This window comes from Pocillopora verrucosa, chromosome 10 (assembly GCF_036669915.1).
Source record: "Pocillopora verrucosa isolate sample1 chromosome 10, ASM3666991v2, whole genome shotgun sequence".
NCBI classification, from domain to species: Eukaryota; Metazoa; Cnidaria; class Anthozoa; order Scleractinia; family Pocilloporidae; genus Pocillopora; species Pocillopora verrucosa.
In genome coordinates this window covers 10495414-10518855 of record NC_089321.1, presented here as the reverse complement: position 1 = coordinate 10518855, position 23442 = coordinate 10495414, and the positions used below count along the sequence as shown (strand labels likewise).

At 39.0% G+C, this 23442-nt stretch overlaps 1 protein-coding gene across 2 annotated transcripts; it reads left to right on the top strand.

Annotated features, from left to right (window-relative positions):
* Positions 1 to 7491: 7491 nt before the first annotated feature.
* On the top strand, positions 7492 to 21908 carry LOC131780846 (uncharacterized). Of its 2 annotated transcripts, none has more exons than XM_066173740.1 (10): positions 7492 to 7669; positions 13444 to 13607; positions 14196 to 15940; positions 16520 to 16557; positions 16682 to 18168; positions 18444 to 18696; positions 18989 to 19055; positions 19768 to 19857; positions 20229 to 20294; positions 20379 to 21908. In XM_066173740.1, exons 3-10 carry the CDS (start codon positions 14344 to 14346, stop codon positions 20690 to 20692), a joined length of 3912 nt encoding a protein of 1303 aa, XP_066029837.1. In that variant the 5' UTR covers positions 7492 to 7669; positions 13444 to 13607; positions 14196 to 14343; the 3' UTR covers positions 20693 to 21908. The 2 variants fall into 2 exon arrangements, with proteins under 2 accessions (XP_066029837.1, XP_066029836.1); XM_066173739.1 differs by having other exon boundaries at positions 14158 to 15940.
* Positions 21909 to 23442: the final 1534 nt, after the last annotated feature.

The following is a 23442-nucleotide window of genomic DNA, read 5'->3' as shown; positions in this document are numbered from 1 at the left end:
TCAGAAGCACATTTATCGCGCAGTCGCTGCTTGGGTCGAAAGTGATATCGGGCCGCTACTTTTGAATGTGTAATCGATACGAGTCATTGTCTGTCGCTGCAGTACTAATAGAAATGTAACCTACAGCATTCCTCGCAGGGAATATTTTGGAATTGTAGCTTGCCTCACTGTAGTTCCATGGAAAAAAAGGGCTTCAGCTAGGATAAAATTTTCATTGTCTTGAAGGTGAGTTTGTGTCCTTATTTTCGTCGGCTTGTCTCGAACTCTCAAGCGACAATCAAAACAAACACCCGGTATAATCTGATAATATTTCTTTCCTTTGGCTCTCTCTTTAATGTGCCGCGAACTTTTCAGCTGTTTTACGCATTAACGGTGGTACAACTCTTCTGTTCTGCTGTCGCATCACTGAATCATTCATTTACTCGGTGCTAATGCGTTTTTTATTCGTACATGTTAGTTTTATTTATCAGAGGTAAAAGAAAAACAACGGATTGACATAGTTAGATTTTGTGCGCGCGTTTAAACGTGCTATGTAGACGAACCCGGTGGACGGTTTTTATTCCACGAGTGGTTTTTCCTGAGGGGGCGTGTAAAAAAGACAGTCATACGTGGTTCAAGCCGAAGTAAGACCTCACACTGGTGTCAACAAATCCGCTGTAATGCTGTCTTTGAGATTTCATTATATAATTTAGGTTGGAGTTTTGACTTTTTCTTGAGATTCCAGTTAAAAAAATTAAATAAGCTGGTCAAATGTACATAATGTAGCATTTATTTTGCAATCAGAAAGTGTCCAATAATAAAGATGTTCTTTTCACACAACTTTGTAGCTCACGTCGGACCACGGTCGCGAAATTTGCGTAAAAAGTTTTCTAAGGGTACACACGTGAATTCAAAAACCTCCTTTCTTGGTAACTTGAACGTGGCGATCATCACAAATATTTGGGGGATTTTATTTTGTAGCTCTGTTTAAATTTTTGTAAGTATGTTTGACAAACTTCTGACCGCCAAGTGGCTTCTAAGTGCTGTTTCCTTTGGAAAATGGCCTCGTTGATAGTAGGTCAGACAAACAACGGATTTATTGTGTGGACAGAAACTAAATGAAGCAATGAGAGAATTACTGTAACGACACAAACTCGTGCGTTTGGCAAGCAATCCTTACATTTCAGACCACCCTTCGGAAAACCAGACTCAATTTCTGGGCGGAAAGCTCGTAAAATCTTGACAGAATTCTTATCTAATTGCTTTTCAACTTTTCCAGTTTTAATTAAAAGCAAATGGCATGTGGTAAAATCTTTTAATCGCCACTAGATTGGATTTCATCGGCCCCTCATAAGTTGATAGCGATCTTAAGCCTGAGTTTCAACAAGCCGCACTGTTAGAGTCTATGCATATTGCTTCACGCCGCCTTCCCTATCCGAACTAATTAAAATATTCCTTTGTATCTAATGTGTTCCTTATGTGGAGCAGAATTCTCCGTGTTTCAACAACCTCGCCGACGTATTAAGAGCACTTGACACTTGGTTTACACGAAATCCGACTTGACACCCATACATCATTTATGAAAACTTTTACGTGGATAAGATGGTCGAATAAAAATATTTTGTTAAGGTTTCATTCGATGACATGTTTTATTTACAAACAAAACTTATAAATCTCACTTTCAGGCGAAGAATTTACAAAAAATACAATTACTCGAGCTGCGTTTAGATTCTACGGGAAGCGCCTAAATAGAAGTATTGTTTGTAGTGGAATACGGTTCGCTAGAACTTCTTGTTTGAAAGTGCAAAGCAAACGTACGAAGAAATCAGGGACAAGTCCTAAAAAGCAATGCAAATATTTGGATTGATGGTCAAGTACCGAAACTGAGATAAGAGGTAAATTATCCATGTTTCTTTTAGGGTGCACGAAACAAACAGGCAGCTGTGAAGATTCCCCAGTGTTGTGTCTGCAGAGTCTTGGAAAAGAGTGAGCCTATAACGCAATTTGTAATGCCATGTACCAATTTATTTGGACGCCAAAGTTTGTCCATTTTATTTGATCACAGTGTGTGATATTCCTAAGATTAGAGGGAGAACTCACAGATCCGTCGATAGTTAGACTGAATATGAATACTTTCTCAGGCTGAAATCGCCGATATAATGCTGAGAGAGAACAATAGGATTTTATGAGGGTCAGTAATTATTTATTTTTCACGCATTTGGAAAACTTTTGCCATTTAGATTGAGCCATAAATATCCTTTTTCACTGAGTCCGTCTCAGGAATCATAGAAAGTGATGCAAAATTACGCCTCGCTTGCAGCTGAATGGTTGACTCTGAGTGATAACCTTAAACTATAGTTTAAGGCTGAGATTAATTGATTTATTCTTGTTGTTGGTTTGTACCGAGTCTGAATTATATAAACTGGCTGGGCTGAAACTTACCAAAGTTTTAATTTGTCACACGAATGGCGACTTTGGTATAACAATTTATCGTTCAACTGCCGTAACAAATAAGTGGTGAACTGATTAGAGTTTGTACAATTTTGATTCAGAGTAGACATGGCATGAAATATGTTTTGGATTTTAGCAGTGGCACCATCACGAAGGAGCTTTTCGTGTCATCTGTTCTCCAAGTAAAATTTGGGTTTGGAGAGATTTTCAATTTGCAGGGAGGAATATTGGAGAACCATGAGAAAACCCTTCGGAATCGATCGCTATTGTTTGCCATCTTTGGTACTGATGCACATTCCAGTGCACTCGGCTGCTTGTTGTAACCCTCAAAAGGGGTTGAATGAAACGAGTTTGGCTTTACCAGGAGTTAAGCATTTACTATTTTAACTTAGCTTTCTGTCTTTGTCTGTTTATTAGGGCAAGAGGTTCAACTGTATACAACCCTTTGTTCTTCAAAGGTTCTGATCGGCTGCGAGAGGAGCCACACTCGACCTCAGACAGTAATACAAACGTCACAGATAGAAAACCGAATGAAGCTTAGTGGGCTCAGCACTCATGCAGTCGTTTGCTCAGCTAACTGGGGAGCCTTTTGTTGTAAAGAGAAGGAAACGTAGGAGAAGATCTTCTGAGATTACTTCTGTGCATTGTTATGAAAACTGAAGCTAAGCGCAATCTTTTGCCGACTGCATCAAGTGAAGAATGTCAAACGCTCCTTGCTTGTTCTTTATATATGTGCAGAAAAAAGCCACAGCATGTCAAGGTTACTGGATAGTTTTTGAAAGATTTCAGCACAATGCTATTCGCAAAACAAGTATATATATTGAAAAGGCAATGATGTGTTCCTTTTCCTTCGGTTGAGAAACGTCCTGTCTCGATGCAATCTTGCTTAATCCGTCATATTGCTTCTATTAATTCTTATGGTCAGACTCTTTTGTAATCAAATAGTGGCGCTCACAGTTCCGAGAATTGTTTAAAATGTTTTATTCTAAGTATATTGTTCCCTTCTGGTCACATCTGTTGCGCAGGAAACACAGCAGTGACGAAAATACTACTATTTGATTGTCAGTTGAGGCGAAAGGATATCAGTTCCTTGAGTAAAGTTTGCAGAGTTACTTATGTAAGGCTACCAGGGGATCAGGTCAAAAGCATGACTCAGTAATCAAATGAGCTCGCTGAGTTGACGTGGACAAATTTAAACTTGCCTTCGAAATGGTAACGTCTGGAATCAGATCTGATCATGTTTTTTGTTTAGCCATGACTAGCTCTATCCTAGGCTCGTCGGATTCCATACGAAATAAACAACTCTTTCCCTCAGTCAGAAAAAAAGGGGTGAGAAATTCTCAAGTAAAGGAGTAACTTACCTCGGATTTTTGTCAGACTTTTAAAGAGAGCTGTCTATAACAGATCGCGAGAGCTGCTGTCCCGGATTTACGAGAGGTAGATAACGAAGTATCTCAAGCTTAGGATATTTGTTGTAACCCCAAACTTTTCTATGACAATGATTAATAAGACATGATGGAACGGGAAATTCGCATTTCGTAGCGTAAGATCTATCTTAGTTCGGATCGGAGTAAGGAATATAATGTAAAGGTTTTGATATGAACGATGCCTCAAATTAAGCTTGCAAAGGTTTTCTGGTTCTCAAGACCAAGATTTTTCAAATGTTGCTGTATAGAAAAAACAGTTCTTTATTTTCTCCTTAGCTTCGTTTCCTTCAGCGATTATAAACGATTAGGAATTTTTCAATAACAATCTTCAAAGTGCTAGTATTCTTGCAAGAGCTCGCTAAATCGAAGCCGGAAATGTTGACGGAAAGTTGCTTTCGGATGCCGCGGCCGATGTTAAGGTGAGGCAATCTCCGCGCCGGAGACAGCAAGATCTAAGCCAGGCCGACCGCTTAGCACGCATAGGAAGCTCAATTTTAAAATCAGGGCTCGTGAAATACCGCTATACTTAATGCAACGTCCAGCAAAGGGGAAATAAATTTTGCGCAATATTTTGTTGATTCTGCAGAGCCCTGTAGCTGGCAGATGAGACGACTTTCTTTAGCTGGTTAATCGATTTGTAATAGCAGCATTTTATATTTAGACCCACCATGAGAACCTTGCTGATGTCTGCGATCTGTTTTTGCTATTAGCGTAGGCGTGGCACGGAATGATTCTTAAAAATATTTTCTTCGGAGACTAGAGTTAAGCTGGAAGCATAAGAAGTTTTGGAAAGCGACTGTTTACGACTAAGGGGAGGGGGAGGGTAACTCGTTTTGTGCCGTTTTGTCTGTAAACGGCCGGGAAAAGATATCCGTTATTGTGATCTCAGAGTATGAGTATTGTGTTTTATTTATCAAGTTAAAATGAATACAAGAGAAAGGGAAATAACCGGGATATTTTTTCGGATAGACTTAACCAACTCTTCACCCCGGTACCAAACTCTTAACCTCATCTCCATTTCCCTACTACAAAACTAGAGGAGAGCAGGTATGAAAACGGGAATGGATTTGAGGGGTCAGTTCTAAAGTGGGTGTGTAAAATAATAACTTTTGGTCTAACATAGGGTCAGCTTTGGAGGACCAGGCGGCACGCCCCTGCCGAAATTCCCTCCCCTCGAGATAACATTCCCGTTCTGTGAGCTACTTCCATGATAACGCTTTCGGGTTATACCTCAAAGTGCCGGGATATGGTTGACTCACGTTATAATATGACGGGCTGCTCTATGGCATTTGGAAACTGGATGATCAATTTACATACGAATTCAGCCGTCTCGTCAAAATTGAAGACCTCTCGTTCGCGAATCGGCGCCTTATGTAACTGTAACCCTGTTCGCGTGTCAAACTCTAGTAATAAGTTTGTGAGGTACACACCAGCAATAAGGTGCGGGGGAGGGGATGGTGGGAAAAAACAATGGAAATTTTGAGATGCCTTTCTCATGACATAATTACCACATTGACGTCTGTGCAATAATATTCCTGCCATTGCAACGGCGACCTCTCTCCATTCCCCCTCGACCAAGTCAGCCGTCGTAGACAAGCCCTGTCGTTTGGATCTTAACCTCGCTATTGACTGTTACGCGGTGAACACAATTAGATGTAAACGTTTAGCACTCTTAATTATTTTCCACGGGACTTTATTCAATAAAATAGGTAAGTTTTTAAAGAAACTGTGGTGCTACGTCAGTTAAGAGGGTGGGCTGGGAGTATTAAAAAATAATTTTGTTTTATCAACTGAGTCGATAATTTAAATTAGTCACGGTAAAGAGTTCCCAAAGCTAACGTTTCGACCGTTAGACTGTAAGTCGTCGGTTCGTTCTGAAAAGGGGCTAATACTTGCAGAGTCTAGTTAGAGAGTCTTCACGACGGCCAATTTTCGTCATCATCTCAGTTGATAAAACCAAATGGATTGTATTGGCGTTGCCCTCCTCCTCCTCACACCCAAGGGGGACTTCTAAATTGAATGAAAGAACTCCTAAAATCAGATAATGTGTCTGTTAAGGAAAGTCAGGCAAGTACATTTAACGCGATCCGATCACCCCTGATGAAGGCACTACACAGGAGTGTCGAAATGTTGGGGCTATAAATTATAAACTATAAATTCTCGGTTACATTCATTAAATCTTTAAACCGGAGTAGCTAGCATCAAACCATGTCTGATGGTCTACCTGTTTGCCTTGTGAACTTTAACATATGTTACATTTAATTTATTTACTGAAGTGAACACTGTAGCGCTTATTAAACTGTTTAGGCCGGTTATTTACACGGTTTTACGCATGCACTGGGCCTTTCATATTCTCTATAAGAGGGTTGTTTTCATGAAATAAACGGCTTTCGGCTGCTAACTTCCGGCCCTCTTGACACTGTTTGCAAAAAGAAGATGTTCAGATAAAAGATTCAGCTATTCAGAAGATAGTTTAGACGCGGTTTTGTCAAACAATGGCTAATATTTTATTAAAAAAGCGACCCTCTACCAGCATTACCGATGTGGCGTCTTTTTAAGGAAGGCTTTTATGGCAAAATCAGATTTTTCTTTCACTGACAATAATCACGGTAAATCATTTGCAGATATTTGTATAGAAACAGAAACTAATTGAACATTCCAGGAGTCTTGCTTTTTTTGCCAGTTGAAATTTCCAAAGATGGTGTAGATTATCATGATGTTGCGCACTAGTTACTTCATTTTCTCATAACCATCGAATAAAAGACGGCATTATTTTGACTTGGTGTTTACTTCAAGTCGAAGGCGGTGCTCTATTGAGAAAATCTGGTCTTACAGGATGAACTAATTCATCTTACATGATATAGTTGATTTGCGGTGTTTTTCCGCTGATCTTAAGCGCGCGGTCTCCAATCCCGGACCACTTCCTGCACGGAGCTGAATAACGTCTGGGCAAGCGCTTGGCTTTGGCGCGGAAAAGTCCGCAGAAAACAGATTTTGAGTGGCTTGCATGTTTGATTTTCCATTCTGTTACTTCTAAGTGTTGTTTCCCTTGTCGCTTTTCTTTTAAAGGACAACCTCCAAAATATTTTGAAAATGTAATTTTCTCCTTAAAAACACTGGAGAGAGGAAAATGCCTTCAACTACAACTAAATGCCTTGGTTTCAAATACCAGCCCCGTTTGTCTCTGCAAATTTCGATGAATTCTAAACCTCGTGCGCTTGGGTCTGCGTTATTGACCGCATAAATTTGACGTAGCATAATTTTATTTAGCTCTGCCCTTCCCGTGAGCCTCCCCGTGATCGGTGGCGTGCGTGATCACCTTAATAATAAAACTACTTATATAGCGCTTATACAGTCCTGTTCTAAGCGCTTTACAAAAATATTAAAATATCACACGTTAAAATAATATTAAAAGTAAGTCTTAAGTTAACTGATGTCAAAGATATAGGCGTTTGACATGGATAAGAAAAGAGATCATACATTAAAGTAATTTTTAAAAAGATGAGTTTTAAGTTTACGTTTAAAAATATTTTAATTGTCACAAGAACGAATGTCATCAGGTAGTTTATTCCACAGTTCAGCATAAGTTAGCATGTATTTCCGTATCACATGACTTAATGACTATGAAGTTAAACGTCATGGTCTTCCGGTTAGCAGCCATTAATGTTGTTGAGTTATGTTTATGCACGGTGTCCTTACGTTGATCGTAACATCCTCATTCTGATTCCTGCTGACGAACCATTTGCATCTTCGATCGGCCACTGAAAGCTGTAGTTGGTTGGCACTTAATCCGTGTTAAACGTTCTAAGCCGGTAAGTACACCATACTACCTTTGCTATAATGATCAGTACCGATAACTTAGCCGCCAAATATATTTGAGTCACGGTGAGTCAACGGAAATTTACAGATTGGTTACCCTATTTGATCGCTGCAGACTGCTGTCATGAGTTGTACTCTTGTTTAAGTCACATGGAATCCAAATCAAACGAATCGGCCTCTAAAATACCTTATTATCTCGACGGAGGCAGCTTTTGCAATCTCAGCACTCAAAAATACCCCGTAATAATTTTGTGGTCATGTTAGTGTGTATTTTCATGCATTTTTGTTACAACTAATTTTTTAAAGATACACAATGATAAACGTCATTTCTTGGTGAATACATTTGTATCTAGTAATAATTCTCAGTATACTTGCCTCCGCTTTCTGGTGATATGAAGTTTTCATTATAGAAATGATTTATCAAGGTTGAGGGAGATTAATTTCTCAATTTGCATGTAGTTTACGATAACATGTTGTTTAAAAAAAAATAAGGCGCTCAGCTTTAGAAGAGTTATGGAGATGGATTTGGGTAATTTTGGCGGCCCTGAGGTTTTTAATAGCTTTGGAGGTCGAACAAACCATCAATTACGTCCAAAGCTACATGTTGATCGCTAGTCTTAAGAACATTTGTATTACTCACACTGTTGATTAGTCAGTAATTACATAAGTACCCAGTCACCTTGCCATCAGGAAGACTGGCCACCAGTGAGCTTGGCATCAAAGTGTAAAACTTGTGCTTTTAAGTGGCCAGATCCAATTGTCTCACTGAGTTTAAAATAACTACAAAAACCAGTAAGTCAGGGTATTTTAAAACATACAAGTTTTTTGATAAAGCTCAAATCAAAGCAGTCAATCAACAGAATATCTATAATTGATCGACTTTGTGTTAAATTATTGATCTTGCCACCAAAGTGTGTTACCTCACCACCAGACACTCATCCAGTGGTGATTATTGTAATTGTATTAAGGCAGCTCCACAGGGTTTTTGTTCAACGTTAGTGTGTGTGCCAGTGCATTGTTTTTCTAAGAAATTTTTTATGTTTTCACTTTTCTATGTCATTAAAAGCCATCTAAAGGCAGTGGGCAAGGATTAGACTATTGTTTGCTGCAGTATATATTAAGAAAATTATTTTCATTATTAAGCTCACGTTCCACAAAGGGAGGCAGTCGCCTTTGATTTTCTTCAATTTTCTTTGGTGAAATCTCTCAAAATTTTCACAAGTTGTGAAAATTGTCCTGACAATCATTTAAAAGCTGAAAAAAATAGGGTTAGAAAAGCAATTTTCTTGCTATTTGCAGTTTTGTGTTTTCTTTCTCTATCTCAAATTTGGTGGTATGAATTTTTTTTACTGACAGGCACTAGGAAGGACACAAATATGCTTAATGGTCCAGCAAATCTTAGGAAATTTCACTGAAGGAAATGTGACAAATTTTACTTGAAAGATTCCTATTTTCTTTGTCGCAAAATATTGCGTAATAGAATGGAAATTTGCCAAGATTGGTATCGTAGCATGCATAGACTTTTGAATCATAGATCATGCATATTCATTTGGTATGTTTATTTTGGACTTGCAAAATTCTTGGACACAGGCAGTGGATATTGGTGGCCCTGTATTCTTTAGTTGTTCCATGAAAGATAATAAGGTACATACCTTTAAGCGATTCATTGCGAGGAATCCTTGCAAGCCTCGTTGAAATGCTGCAGTATGGCAAATATAATTCTCATAGTGCATGTCACTCAGGTTTTTATTGTTGTAAAAATAAAAACTATTCATATTTACCACGCTTACAAAATAAACATTCCTTGAGGCCTTGTGCAAATGTTTATATGTCAACGACGCGAGTTCCTTGTAGATCCTTAGCTGCTGTCTTTTGGTGGAAATCAGAGCCACTTTTGAGACCTAAACTTTGTGATTGATCAAAACAGTAATTTTTACCTTCCTAGGATGGAAAAAAACCAAACATCCTGAACATTGTAGGTTACTTACCCAAGATAACCTTAGAGCCTGTTTTGTAGGTGGTTCCTTTTCCTCGCAGCCATCTTTGTAATTCAAGTTTCAATGACCAAATTTTGTAGCCTTTACTTAATGATTTGCCTGTTGTTTTCTTTATTTTTGAGATCTTCTTGAAGCAACTGAATGTGCAGCGAGTGTGGTATTGGCCTTTTTCAGGTTTAAAAGGCCTAGAAATATGTTGGGTGTTGTTGCTGGAATTCCCAGAGTCCATAATGTGGATATATGTCTTTTACACACCTCTTTTGATAGATATTGTGTGATCGTATTGAGCTGCCATATTTGTTTTGCTTGGTGATATTTTTAAAGGTTGTGTCATGTCTGGGTCCAGATCTCGCATGGTCAAAAAACTCTATGGAGCCACCTTAAGTATAGCCATTAAATGTATGATTAAATAACTATATATTTATTGAGCTCTAGCTTATTGCTTGTGGTTGTTATTGGTAAAAAACTTAACAAGATTTTCTTGAGAGCTTTTAAAGCACTTGTTTTGTAGACAAAAATAAATGTGTGGGATTGAAACCATTTCTTGTCGATCTTGCCATTTGATTTTTTTGAATAAAAAGTTACAATCAATTTGGTTTGCTTTTTCTTTGATGAACATTTTAAATATTTACAGGCTTGACTTTGTTGTTCAATGATCCGTTCGATATTTCTTTGATTGGATCAGATTGGTTGCATTTCAATTGTTACATATATTTAACTCATCTTCTGCCATCTTGAAAAACTATCAAGCTTTCAGCTTGGCTCTGTGGTATTGCTCATGGCATTCTTATGGTGATGCTCATGAGACTCAAGACCAAACTTAAGGGTTGCTGAAAGCTTTGAATTTTTTCCTAATTAGCCAGTGAGCATGGTGACAAATTTACTGTTGGCGAGACTTCCACTCAGTATGATAACTGGAAACCATTAAATAACATTTAATTTCCATTCTCTTGTGAAAAGATATGATATGGAAACAGTTAGGGTTTGTTATTGGAACAAAGTATAAATTGGGCAGCAGATTTTTATGATCAATGGAATTTGAAAGTTTGTCATGGAGGGGGAGGGGGATTTGAGGTGATTAGATATTTCTTTTAGTGCTAAAACAAGCCCTTTTGACAGTTTTGCAAAAACTTTGCTGCTTAGGTGATATTTTATACTTCACTCCCATGAGTGACCAAGACAGAATTTCTTCTTGCAATATCAGTACAATATCAAGTAGGCAAGCAATGAGAATAAAGAAAAATATCAATTAAGGGATTATAAGTTGATCCAAGACCAAATTCTCTAAACTAACATTTTGAGAACTGTATGGCAGACAGTAAGGAGAATTGCTTCTGAGATCATGGGAGTGAAAGGGTTAAGATTGTTGAGAGTGCAGTTTGGATGAGCAAGGGTTAAACTTTGTTTTTTAAAATAACAGCCCCTAGTATCCAAATTTATCTCTCTTTTCATGCATACCATTTGTAACAGATGGTAATTTATAACAGTTGCACTTTTGTCTATCTTTTTTGGATTGGTTTGCTTGTGTTGCTTGGCTGGTTCAAAGGAAGCATTGAAGGAGTGGGTTTTCAATAGCATTTTATAGCTGGTGTCCTAGTGGTTACTCATAAGATGTGTGCCAATGCAGATGTCTAAAATCTGGATAACACCAAATATTTTCAGGTTTTTTTTTTCTTATTCAAACCATTTTTTCCACTAAAGGAAGGACCTGGGTTTATTAGATACTACACTATGAAGTTTCTTAAGGAGATGCTTATCCATATGACTGGTTGATATTTTATATTTTTTTAATTGACTTCTGATTTCATTTGCACATTATCATGAAATTGGATAGAGTGTGTTGATTTTGTTCCTTATTTTTGTCTGAAATATCGAGTAATTCCATATCAAACAATTCTACCTGGCACTGAGGAATGACTTCTGCATCTAAAGAGATAAATACAATGAAATATACCCTGCAAATTCTCTGAGAGTGACATATAATGAAAGGAAGAGACATTGTAGTTACCCATAAGAAACTGCCCAATATGACTAAGCTTACCTTTTTTTCAAATCAGGATAATTTAGCGCACTATACACAGATAATTTCCTTTCTTAATTTTTTTATCAATTCCACATATATATATGCTTATATGCAGGGACTACTGTTATTTCTCCTTGGGATTCTGGCCTGTGGGTCAAAAACCTTTCAGGGGCATTAAGGAATGATTTTCCAACTATGGCAGCCTACCTCTGCCTTCTAGGAATGCAATCTAATGCCCCTAGGCATTAGGGGTTGGGTTGAAAGTTATCTATGTGGGTGATAAATTTACCCCCATCTTTTGGGGATATTTAAGATGAAGACCACCACGCATTCTGTGAAATTGTTTAAATTCCTGAAATCTGTTTTTGATCTTCATAGTCCTCCTCCCTTACTTACTTGGAAGTAATTTTTGTCTCTCCTGTTCTGGAAGCATGCTGTTATGGGGCTTGCTTGCAGCCCACTCCTCGGTATTGCTGTGAGAGTGGGGAAGCTTGTAGGTTTCCATGTTACGGTAATGCAAGAGCGTGCAAGGTCCTTAAGGGTTCTGGCTGGGAAATGAACCCCCCCCCCCCCCAAAGACCTCTGCCACACTGGCTTTGCTTGCTCAAAGGCCTCATGTCACTTGTGCAGATGTCACTCTTTACGGTGGCCAATTTACGTTATCAACTCAGTTGATAATACTAAAATACCCTGTTATACTCTCCCACTGACACAGTACTAAAGTTTTTGTAGAAAATTACCCCCTTTATTCATCAGCACCATTAAGAGGTTGCAGGCAGGCTCACAGGTATTAGCCCAAAACTTAAACAAAAGACAAACTCAAGGTTAGGATCTTTGAGTCTGGCCATTTTATTGCTCTGCTTTCAGTCAGTATTTTTGCTCTGTTGCGCAGTGGAACATGGCATGTTTTGCCCATTCCATTTCCTTCTTACGGTAAAATTGCATAATTTTGAACAAATTGTGGTAATACATACATTACATTTTGTCCAGTTTGTTGCGTATAGTTTACTTCAGTCATTTGTCTTCATTTATGAAGCCGTGATTATTGTAATCATCTCTACAATTGACAAACAATACTAATCAAAGAAGATGTTATGTGGTGAATGACACAAGCGTGCTCGGAGTAAAAGAACTACAAGTGCTTCCAATAGGAGTGAAACATACGACCTTCCGATGAGTACTTTGAATGCTCTACCACTGAGCTATAGGAGACTCGTGACAGGCTCGGCCATTAAGCTAGGCCCATGGTGACAAACTTCCGAACTACTAATCGAAAGGTTGTCGGGTCGACCCCTATTGACATCTCTCGGAGTTATTATTTTTTCCGAGTATGCTTGTGCCATTCACTAAATAACATCATCTTTCATTTAAACAGTAGGCTTAAATAGTAAAACTCACCATCTTAATAAAAATCAATTTTTTTTTTGGAAATGGGAAAGTTCTTCTGTCAGTACGATAATTTTGTGAAACAATTTGAAAAGAAATTCTCGTTGTTTAATCTCTTCACAATAATTTAGTTTAGCATGTTTGAGAGATCTCTCTATATAGTAGATTTATAGAATCTACAGAGAAAGTGTTTATGTAAGATCTGACTATGAATTGGACTGCATTGTGTTACTGTGGAATACAAGAAATCGTGAACACCGGAAATATTCTCTAATATTTTTGTGTCAAGGAAAATAAGCCAATCGCGTGAAAAATCGTGACTGTCCGTTGTGTAATTGCTAATAAAGTTGTTCTTTTGCAGTTTTCAGAGGTGTCTGTTGGTATAACCGAGACTTATTGCCACCCTTCGTTGCGAGATTGATGGTTAACTATCTTCACGGCCAGTATTGAGAGAATTTACGAGTTCATTGCTAGTAAACTTAAAAAAAGACAAGCAGAATTCGAATGTAAACCCATCTCCACCAGGTAATCTTTTGCATCTAAAGCTTCCGTTAACTTTTTTGCATTTCTTAAATGACACGAAACCTTCGTTCTCTCCTCTTGAAGGAGAAAGTAGTGGAATTTTTAACCCCTTAGGTAACTGGCCTAGGAGGTCGTTCCTACCAATTGTCTCAGGTTGGAATTTGTTTAGTAATATTGTTTCTTTTTCAGTCAAAACCATTCACTATATGTGTTCTATTCTCATCTTTTGACTCAGAAAAAACTCTTGTAATTTCGTCTTTCTATATAAAGAAAGTGAACTTTTAAGGCCGTTTGTCGCGGAGACTCTACGACTCTGAGTCAGAGACTGGGATTAGTCGTGGAGACTGGGGCAGTTTAAGGCTTAGCATCTCAGAGACGAATTTGGAACTTGAAGGAACGACAAAAAGTCTTTTTTAGAGACTTGAACGAACCTTTTGCCTAGTGATTAATTCACAACACGGTTTTCTCATCCTGGGCACCAACGTTTTCTATTTTCAACCTAACATTTAAATCTAAATTCAACTTCCTCACTTGTGATAACTCTTTTTTTCAGATTATCATGTCGCTGTAATGAAAAACGTTTGTTGTCAGTTACATAGATAACTACCATTTATGGAACCATTGATAACCTCAAGCTGGCGAAGAACCATCATGGAAACCATATTAAGTTAACCACAGCAAGGAAACGTCTTTCAGGATTGTGCGCTGGAGATTCCTTTGAAGAAGGGTGGCCCTAAGCATGACTGACCTAGCAACCTCTTACAGTATCATGGGAACCGTATCTGGGTTCCTTGGTGATGTTCAGCAAGCGAAGGACAATCGTGTTCGTGAGCTGGATTTCCGTTTGAAGAATTTAGGACCTGAGCATGTTGACGTGGCAGGTTCTTACCGTGGCTTGGGGAACGCATTTTATGACTGTGGTGAATTTCAACAAGCAAAGAAATGTTATAGTCGTGCGCTTGATATTCTTTTGAAGAAATTAGGACCTGAGCATGTTGGCGTGACAGGTTCTTACAATGACTTGGGGACCGCATGTGGTGCCCTTGGTGAATTGCAGCAAGCAAAGGACTATCATGGTCGCGCGCTGAATATTCTTTTGAAGAATTTAGGACCTGAGAATGTTGGCGTGGTAGGTTCTTACAATGGCTTGGGGACCGCATGTGGTGCCCTTGGTGAATTTCAGGAAGCAAAGGACTATCATGGTCGTGCGCTGAATATTCTTTTGAAAAATTTAGGACCTGAGAATGTTGGCGTGGCATGTTCTTACCATGGCTTGGGGACCGCATGTGGTGCTCTTGGTGAATTGCAGCAAGCAAAGGACTATTTTGGTCGTGCGCTGAATATTCTTTTGAAAAATTTAGGACCTGAGAATGTTGGCGTGGCATGTTCTTACAATTGCTTGGGGACCGCATGTGGTGCCCTTGGTGAATTGCAGCAAGCAAAGGACTATCATGGTCGTGCGCTGAATATTCTTTTGAAGAATTTAGGAACTGAGCATGTTGGCGTGGCATGTTCTTACTCTGGCTTGGGGAACGTATTTCTTGCCTGCGGTGAATTTCAGGAAGCAAAGGACTATCATGGTCGTGCTCTAAATATTCATTTGAAGAATTTTGGACCTGAGCACGATCTCGTGGCTTTTTCTTACAGTAACTTGGGGACCGTATGTGGTTCCCTTGGTGATCTTGCGCGAGCAAAGGATAACTTTGAGCGTGCGCGTAACATTCTTGCGAAGAGGTGGGGGCCTGAAAATATGATTGTGGCAGAGTTGTACAGAAACCTGGCCTACATCTATGATGTCATTGGTATCCCTAAGCAGGCAAAGGATTGGAATGAGCGAGTGCAAACCATTCTTCGCCAAAATAATTGGGCTGAGAGAGCTGATGTCCCTTCTTTGAGCAAGTTTCAGGCTGTGCACTCAGTCCCGCCTTTTATTTTGGCCAGAGGATCCATCGCGAAGGCCGCTTATCAGAGAGCTCTTGAAACGGGAAAAACATTCGATAAGCGGGCTAAAATCTTGTTGATTGGCCAAGACCGGGTTGGCAAAACTAGTGTCTTACGTTCTCTGAAAGGTGAACTATTCCGACAAGATGAATCGAGCACATTGGGGGTGCAAATAGACATGCCTCTGAAACATGTTGGTGAAAAACCATGGAAGAATTCCAAAGAGGAACAAGAAAAAAGTACCTTCCATTACAAATGTGCTCTAAATATTAGTAACCAGTTATTAACTGAACCACCGAACGAAATTTACGTGGACTGCGAAGTTACGAAGCAAACAGAGACTGATGAGACCCAGAGAACAGAGAGGATGATCGGTGAAATAGGATCAAACGTGGGTATGTACCTCATTACAAAATGTTTATTTGGTTTCTGTGTTGTTGAAAAACTTTACGCTAGTAAATCACAGAGGTTGCACGTAACATTACCTTTTACAAGGTGCTACTAAGACCGGAAGGGGACGTGATAGGAGACAGGAGTTTTAAAATTCAACACCTCGCACACAAGTAACGGCGATTTTTTAAAATGGGTTTTTACGTCGTTATTTAACCCGTTTTCTCGGCAGGTCTGCAACGCATCTTTGTTGAAACAACAGCTTAGCATGAGTTTCACTCCTGTAGATATGCTTCTAGAACAATCTTTGATCACATCGTGTTATTTGTAAATAGGTATGTATGGCTAAGCTCACGACTTCATCGTAACAAGGAAAACAACAGACCCTTACAGAATTTTTTCGAGTATTTTACAACTTTACTCGACACGCAAAATTATAATCTTACGTTTTTAAACCTGAAAAAACAAGCCGTCAAAGTAAATAAAAAGACAAAAAGGAAAAAAAAAAGGCAACGACAACCATAGCACTGCAGCGAAATATTACTGGGTTAAATGGAGTTAATCAAAGCTAATTTTTTTTTCAGAATTCTTCAATGAGGTTGGACCGAAGAGCTCACCAAAGGTTTTTAATACGTTTTATTGTTCATTTATATCTAAAGGTGATATTTAAGCTTTTTATGAATGGCCAACTTCCATCCCAACTTTGCTAATTGAATTGACTTGTATCTGTTTTCGGTTCAATTCAGGGAAAGCAAGATCATGACATAGAACCGAAGACTCGGGTGAACTCAGATAAAATTTCTCCGATAACTCAAGGGGACAACGGGCATAATGAGAAGCGAAACAATGACATGCCTGATGAAGTGGTGCGACTTACAACTGAAAACCTCTCGAGGATAGAGTCAGTGAAGGATGACGGCATTTGGCCAGTTTGCATGGATTTTGGTGGTCAAGCCATTTACCGTGCTATTCATCCTATTCTCGCTTCGCGTGAAGCAGTTTATCTGCTAGTGGTTGATCCTACCAAAGATCTTTCTGCTCCAGCCCAATGTTTGGTGAAAGAGCCCGGTTACGACGAAGTTAAGATTCCGTCTCCAGACAACAATGACACAAACCTAGATCACATTATGAGGTGGATGGACATGGTGAATTCCTTCAAACACGAAAAGAACGGCGACGTATTACCACCTGTCATTTTGGTTGGAACACGCGCCGACCTTGTAAAAGGAGACCCCGAAATCGTGACTACGAGTGTAAAGGACATCATCTGTGACACAGCAAGAGAATTTAGTGAACACGTCATCGGAAAAACATTTGCAGTGAACAACACTCTTGCAGGTAAGGAACTAGAGGAAGAAGATCCCCAAGTTTTTGCCTTACGGAAAGAGATTCTGAAGGTTGCAGATACCTTGCCACATACACAAGATGAGGTTCCATTGAGGTGGCTTCAAGTGGAAAATGAAGTCTGTTATCTAGCAAGCAGGGGGACAAACTATGTCACTAGGCAAGACTTCCGAAAGAATATCTGTGACGAAATTTGCAAATTTGAGGTCGAGGGTGACTATGAAGTACTTTTACAGTTTTTACACGATCGTGGTTCAGTGGTTTATCATGGTAGGGCTGACGATCCAGGTAGTCTGGTGTTTTTGAGTCCAAACTGGTTGATTGATCTTTTGTGTCAGATAATAACGGTTGAAAAACAGAAAGAAGAGAAAACTGTCATTTCAAATCTCCGCAAAGATCTTGGCAAGTACGGCATTCTTGATGCAAAACTGCTTGATTACTCTTGCACAAAACTGGGCGTTGGCGACATCAAGGAGTCTTTACTTTTTCTCATGAAGAAGTTCAACCTTCTTTGTGAATATACGGGAAAAGATGGCAGTTCCGTGTATCTTGTTCCGTGCATGCTGACCTCCACACCTGACGATGCATTTATGCCGGACGTTTCTGCTAACCCAGGCCCTGCACCCGTTTATGTCACATTCACCACTCAGTACGTCCCAGGCGGTCTTTTTTCAAGAATGGTTGTCCTTTTCCTCGAATTTGTACAAAGACGAATTGCCTATGATCAACCAAAGCTCTGGGCTAACTTTGCTCGTTTGTTTGTGGGAGATCACACTGCAGTCGATTTTGTTTGCTACAAGCGTGTGATCAAAGTACACGTTTGGAATTACACCGATCCAAGTATGAACCCTGTTGTGACCGAGCCTAACGTTTGCTCAGAGGTCTTAAGGTAGGTGCACGTAAGTGAGTCATTCTATAATAGGGTGGTAACTTTTACATGAATTATCAGTTCGTGAAATCGGAAGTGGTTTTTGATGTTGTTCATAACATCGTTAACCCTTCGATAGTGTAATGCATGTTATAGTTACGATGTTGTTTTAAAGGAGGTTGAAGTTAACCTCATTTCTCTCAGGTAAACATTGTGTACATTACGTACTTTCCGCACATTAACGTATTCACGTGAAAGATTTGTAAGAAAAATAAAAGTCTCTCCCTCTCTTTCAGCTTTTTGAAGACAAGTTTGGAGAGGCTGCACGAGGAGTGTCATTGGCTGCAAAAAGTATCATGGGATCTCTGCGCTAGATGCGATTTATGTCTGCCCCAGTTTGCTCGTGGAACCGGAAAGTGTTATTGGCATGCGGAAGAGGGATGTTGTCATGATGATTGTGCGCATTATGTTTCCTTGACAAAGAAGTCTGTCGTTTGCTTGCGTACACTGAGACGTCCACAGGTTCGTCCGCCCAAGACTTGGAGCCAGGTAAAGCTTATTCAAGTTCCTTTCGATCAGGATTTCGTTCCATTTTACCTTGAAAGGGAATTGGAATTAGGTTTGGTCAGACTTCAATAAGCTCTGAGTGGCCTTAAGACTGGAAATGATAACATTCAAAACGTTGAAGAAGTACGTTCCTGTTGCCTCCTATTTAACGTTCCGTTTGATCTCATGACTCAGGACTTTGCCCGGATGCTTTTTGTCCCTATAATGGCTGGATTTGCCCTTTGTATGATTATTTGGAGGATACTAACACTATGAGTAATTTATTTGGTTTCAGGTCTTGGAGGATGCCAATGACAAAAACTACAGTGGCAAGTCTTTACAAAGCTTTCCTCAGACTAAGGGTAACTTATTATTACTAGTTTTGCTAGAAACATGCGTAAAGTTTTGATTAAACCTTTTCTTGGTTGTAGGGGCCGACATAAGCGAAGCAAATTTCAACGACAACTATGAGTTTCGCTAGTGAAGACGCACTATGAAGCGAGGATATATTGTACGGAAAAGACTTGAATCGTTTTATTAGCGTAGTCGAGGTATCCAAGTACTTATCGTAAACTGAAATGTGAAATTATAAGGAAGAAGCTAAGCTAAATTCTAAGATACGGACCAACATTCCAATCATTCTGATATAAAAGCAAGATCCCAAAAGACAAACTAAAACTCTAAAACAAACTCACAAAAGACTATCTTCAAGGATAAAGGAGAACGGCTTGAAAACGAATTCTAACAAAACTAAACGAGCAGCTTACTAACAAAGCATGAACAACGTAAGCCACGAGTTACAAGGTTACAAAGAAACTGGTATAAAAAACTGGGCGAAACTACCGAAAGACTAGATGTTTAAACAAGTACGAAGAGAAGGAGCCACATATATTTGCCTTTACCAGGCTCTCAATCTGTGGAGAGAAGTGAAAGAGCTGGCGAGCGACGTAAAGTTTGCACGACCCTCACTCGTTTTGGGGTGCCTGCTTTTTTTCTTGTTTCTGTTGACTGAGAGACTTACTCAGGAATGTTGAAGAATGAAACAGAACTGAGGGATTTTTTATATTTCGTCAGGGATCTCCTCTTCGGCGCTTTGCAGTCCTGTTCATTTCGGAAAGCGAGATCTGCCGTGCGAGATTGTTCCCGCTAAGGTCTCTCGAACAGGTAACATATGTCATATTTTAAGGTCACGATGTTACAGATTATAGACATTGTAAAATTCAATCTTCGAGAACATCGTAATTGGTTCAGGCACCTAGGAGACTGAGTGTAAGCCGAAGATCTCCGAATCAGCGCCTACCCTATAGCACCCCTGCTATCAGCTAAAATTTATTTAAATGTTTAACCTCCAATGAGCGGCCTAACTTCTACCCCCCCCCCAATATTTTTAGAAGCCCCTCCCTTCCTAACCCCCCCCCCCCTTACTTAAAGAGTTATTTTGTCGCCATAGGTTTGATTTCTTTCCATTGTTTCCTCGTTTAACCAAGATTCAGCGCTGTCAAGTTTGAATCCAATCATACACATTTTATTTGCAGATTTCGATAGACCAGAGTCAAACCAAGGAAGGGAGTCTTTTATTTGCGAGGAAGTGTCTCTCGCAGGTGTGTCGATATTCTTTTATCAAATTGTAGTTTTTTCATTCTTCTACTGCGCTCTGTTTATGACATTCCTTTCAATACTCTTAGGGAAAGTTTTAAAAGAAGGCACTCTGTGTAGTGATGATCACCAGGGACTGTCGAACTCCATCTCAAAAGGCTGGAGGAAGCTTGGACGCCTGCTGGGTATTCGCGAGGAAGACCTTGATGACATCGATGAAAGAGGACGTGATTTTTGTGAGAAGGCCTATCAAATGTTACGGTTGTGGAAGGAAAAAAATGCTTCGAATGCCACTTATCGTGTTCTGTGCCGAGCATTGTGCGACGAGTGTTTAAATCGAAGAGACTTAGCTGAAAGATTTTGCTTTCGCCAAGAATGCCATCCTCGGTATGGGAATAACTGATAATTGGGAGGACTGACGCAAAGATGACGTCATCATTACAAACATATGTTATTTTATTATTGTATGATGTATATATATTCCATGTTACCGTGGGTCTGTACAGTAAAAGATCAAAGAAGACGTCAATATGTGGTAAGAACATCAGCGACAAACTCAGCTACCACATTATGACGTCATCTGTCATCTGTGACTGAACTGACGTCATCATTATGTTATTAGGGTATTTTATTATTGTACGATGTAAATATATTCCATGTTACCGTGGGTCTGTACAGTAAAAGATCAAAGAAGACGTCAATATGTGGTAAGAACATCAGCGACAAACTCAGCTACCACATTATGACGTCGGCTGTGATGTGCAACTGAACCGATGTACAGAGAGTAATTATATTTAAAAACGGGAAATTAGAATTTTTGTAAAAAATCCATGTACAAAAAAAAAGACTAGGCTCAAAACTCTGTAAGAAATGTGTGTTAAATTTGTAAAATGAACCAAAACGTTTGGCTAAAATAAAAACTTCTCTAATTTCCAAGCAAAGGGGAACAAATTTACGCGAACGAAAGATCGCAAACAACTCACTAAAACTCCACGAAAACAAAATAAAAGTACACAAAAAGTGTCCACGTTAGTTTTCCAATATCACGGTTAGAGTTCTTTGGATAATTTGTGATTTTTTCTTTTTGTATTCATGCGGGGCGCGTCAATACAAAAAGAATGCAAAGGGGTAGAGGAAGAGGAAATTGTTACTTGAAATTTAAAATTGAAAGAGATTTTCTATAATTGTACAGATATTTTTCCATTCATTTGTAGCCAAACATTTTCCAGCACTGTTTACCCAATTTAATTTTTGAGCTTGAAATGTTGTAATATTAAGCAGTAACATTTAAAGAAAGATATTGTTTGCTTAAAAAACCCGTGAAAAACTTCAGTGACAAATTTAAATAATGTAAACATTTATTGCGCACTATAAATATACTTGAAAGAGTTCCAAACCATATGGAAACAACTCAAACTTTTGTATGTAGTAAAATATTTTAGTTAGCGACCATTTTTGGTGCAACGGAAATACATGTAGTGGTGAGAGGTATTAAGTATGATTTGCGTTAATTAGTGTGGAAGCGAATGGAAAACTCTACAGTTTTTTCAATAAAATTTATTGAATTTACAACAATAAATGATGTGATTATAAGTAGCTTTTGTCGGAAATTTTCGTGAGCCACCATATAAAAGCATAAGGAACCAGACAGCAAGTACGGAAGCAACAACGACTGAGCACAATACTTTTAATGAAGAAAAAAAACAATAAATGAAACGGTCGGACTTTATTACAGAGTCGCATGATTTTCCACACTTTTCGTTGTCTTTGTCACATTTCTTTGTGAGCGCGGCTTTTTATGCTACTTCCACAAAATTGTTATTTCTCGGCAATATTAGCTCTTTAGCTTCGCTGAGAGACCTGGACATGATGATCTTCATTGTCGATAACAGTACAGCTGGTCAGTTGATGGTGTATCATTTATTCTGTGCTTGTGCATATTTATTAAGAGTAGAAGAAAAGCAACGGATTGACATGGTGAAATTTTGTGCGCGTGTATAAACGTGCTGTGTAGACGAGCGCGGTCGACGGTTCTCACACCACGAGTGGTGTTTTCTGCGGCGGCGTGTTACTGAAGACAGTCATACACGGTTTAAGGAAAGTAAGACCTCACACTGGCGTCAAGAAATCCGCTGTAATAGTGTCTTTGAAATTTCATTTTATAATTTAGGTTGGAGTTTTGACTTTTCCTTGAGATTCCAGCTAAAAAAATTAAATAAGCTGGTCATATGTACATGATATAGTATTTATTTTGCAATCGAAAAGTGTCCAATATAAAGATGTTCTTTTCGCACAACTTTGTAGCTCACATCCGACCACGGTCGCGAAATTTGCGTAAAAAGTTTTCTAAGGGTACACACGTGAATTCAAAAACCTCCTTTCTTGGTAACTTTAACGCGGCGATCGATCACAAATATTTGGGGAATTTTTTTTAAAGCTCTGTTTAAATTTCTGTAAGTATGTTTGACAAACTTCTGACCGCCAAGTGGCTTCTAAGTGCTGTTTCCTTTGGAAAATGGCCTCGTTGATAGTAGGTCAGACAAACAACGGATTTATTGTGTAGACAGAAACTAAATGAAGCAATGAGAGAATTACTGTAACGACACAAACTCGTGCGTTTGGCAAGCAATCCTTACATTTCAGACCACCCTTCGGAAAACCAGACTCAATTTCTAGGCGGAAAGCTCGTAAAATCTTGACAGAATTCTTATCTAATTGCTTTTCAACTTTTCCAGTTTTAATTAAAAACAAATGGCAAATGTGGTAAAATCTTTTAATCGCCACTAGATTGGATTTCATCGGCCCCTCATAAGTTGATAGCGATCTTAAGCCTGAGTTTCAACAAGCCGCACTGTTAGAGTCTATGCATATTGCTTCACGCCGCCTTCCCTATCCGAACTAATAAAAATATTCCTATTTATCAAATGAGTTCCTTATGTGGAGTAGAATTCTCCGTGTTTCAACAACCTCGCCGACGTATTAAGAGCACTTGACACTTGGTTTACACGAAATCCGACGTGACAGCCATACATCATTTATGAAAACTTTTACGTGGATAAGATGGTCGAATAAAAATATTTTGTTAAGGTTTCATTCGATGACATGTTTTATTTACAAACAAAACTTATAAATCTCACTTTCAGGCGAAGAATT

Excerpts from the sequence above, each read along its gene's own strand:
- LOC131780846 (XM_066173740.1), top strand. The coding sequence starts at position 14,344 with ATGACTGACCTAGCAACCTCTTACAGTATCATGGGAACCGTATCTGGG. Across the intron at positions 18,697-18,988 it reads CGCCCAAGACTTGGAGCCAG|GTCTTGGAGGATGCCAATGA; the intron begins GTAAAGCTTATT and ends ATTTGGTTTCAG. Across the intron at positions 20,295-20,378 it reads CGAGGAAGTGTCTCTCGCAG|GGAAAGTTTTAAAAGAAGGC; the intron begins GTGTGTCGATAT and ends CAATACTCTTAG.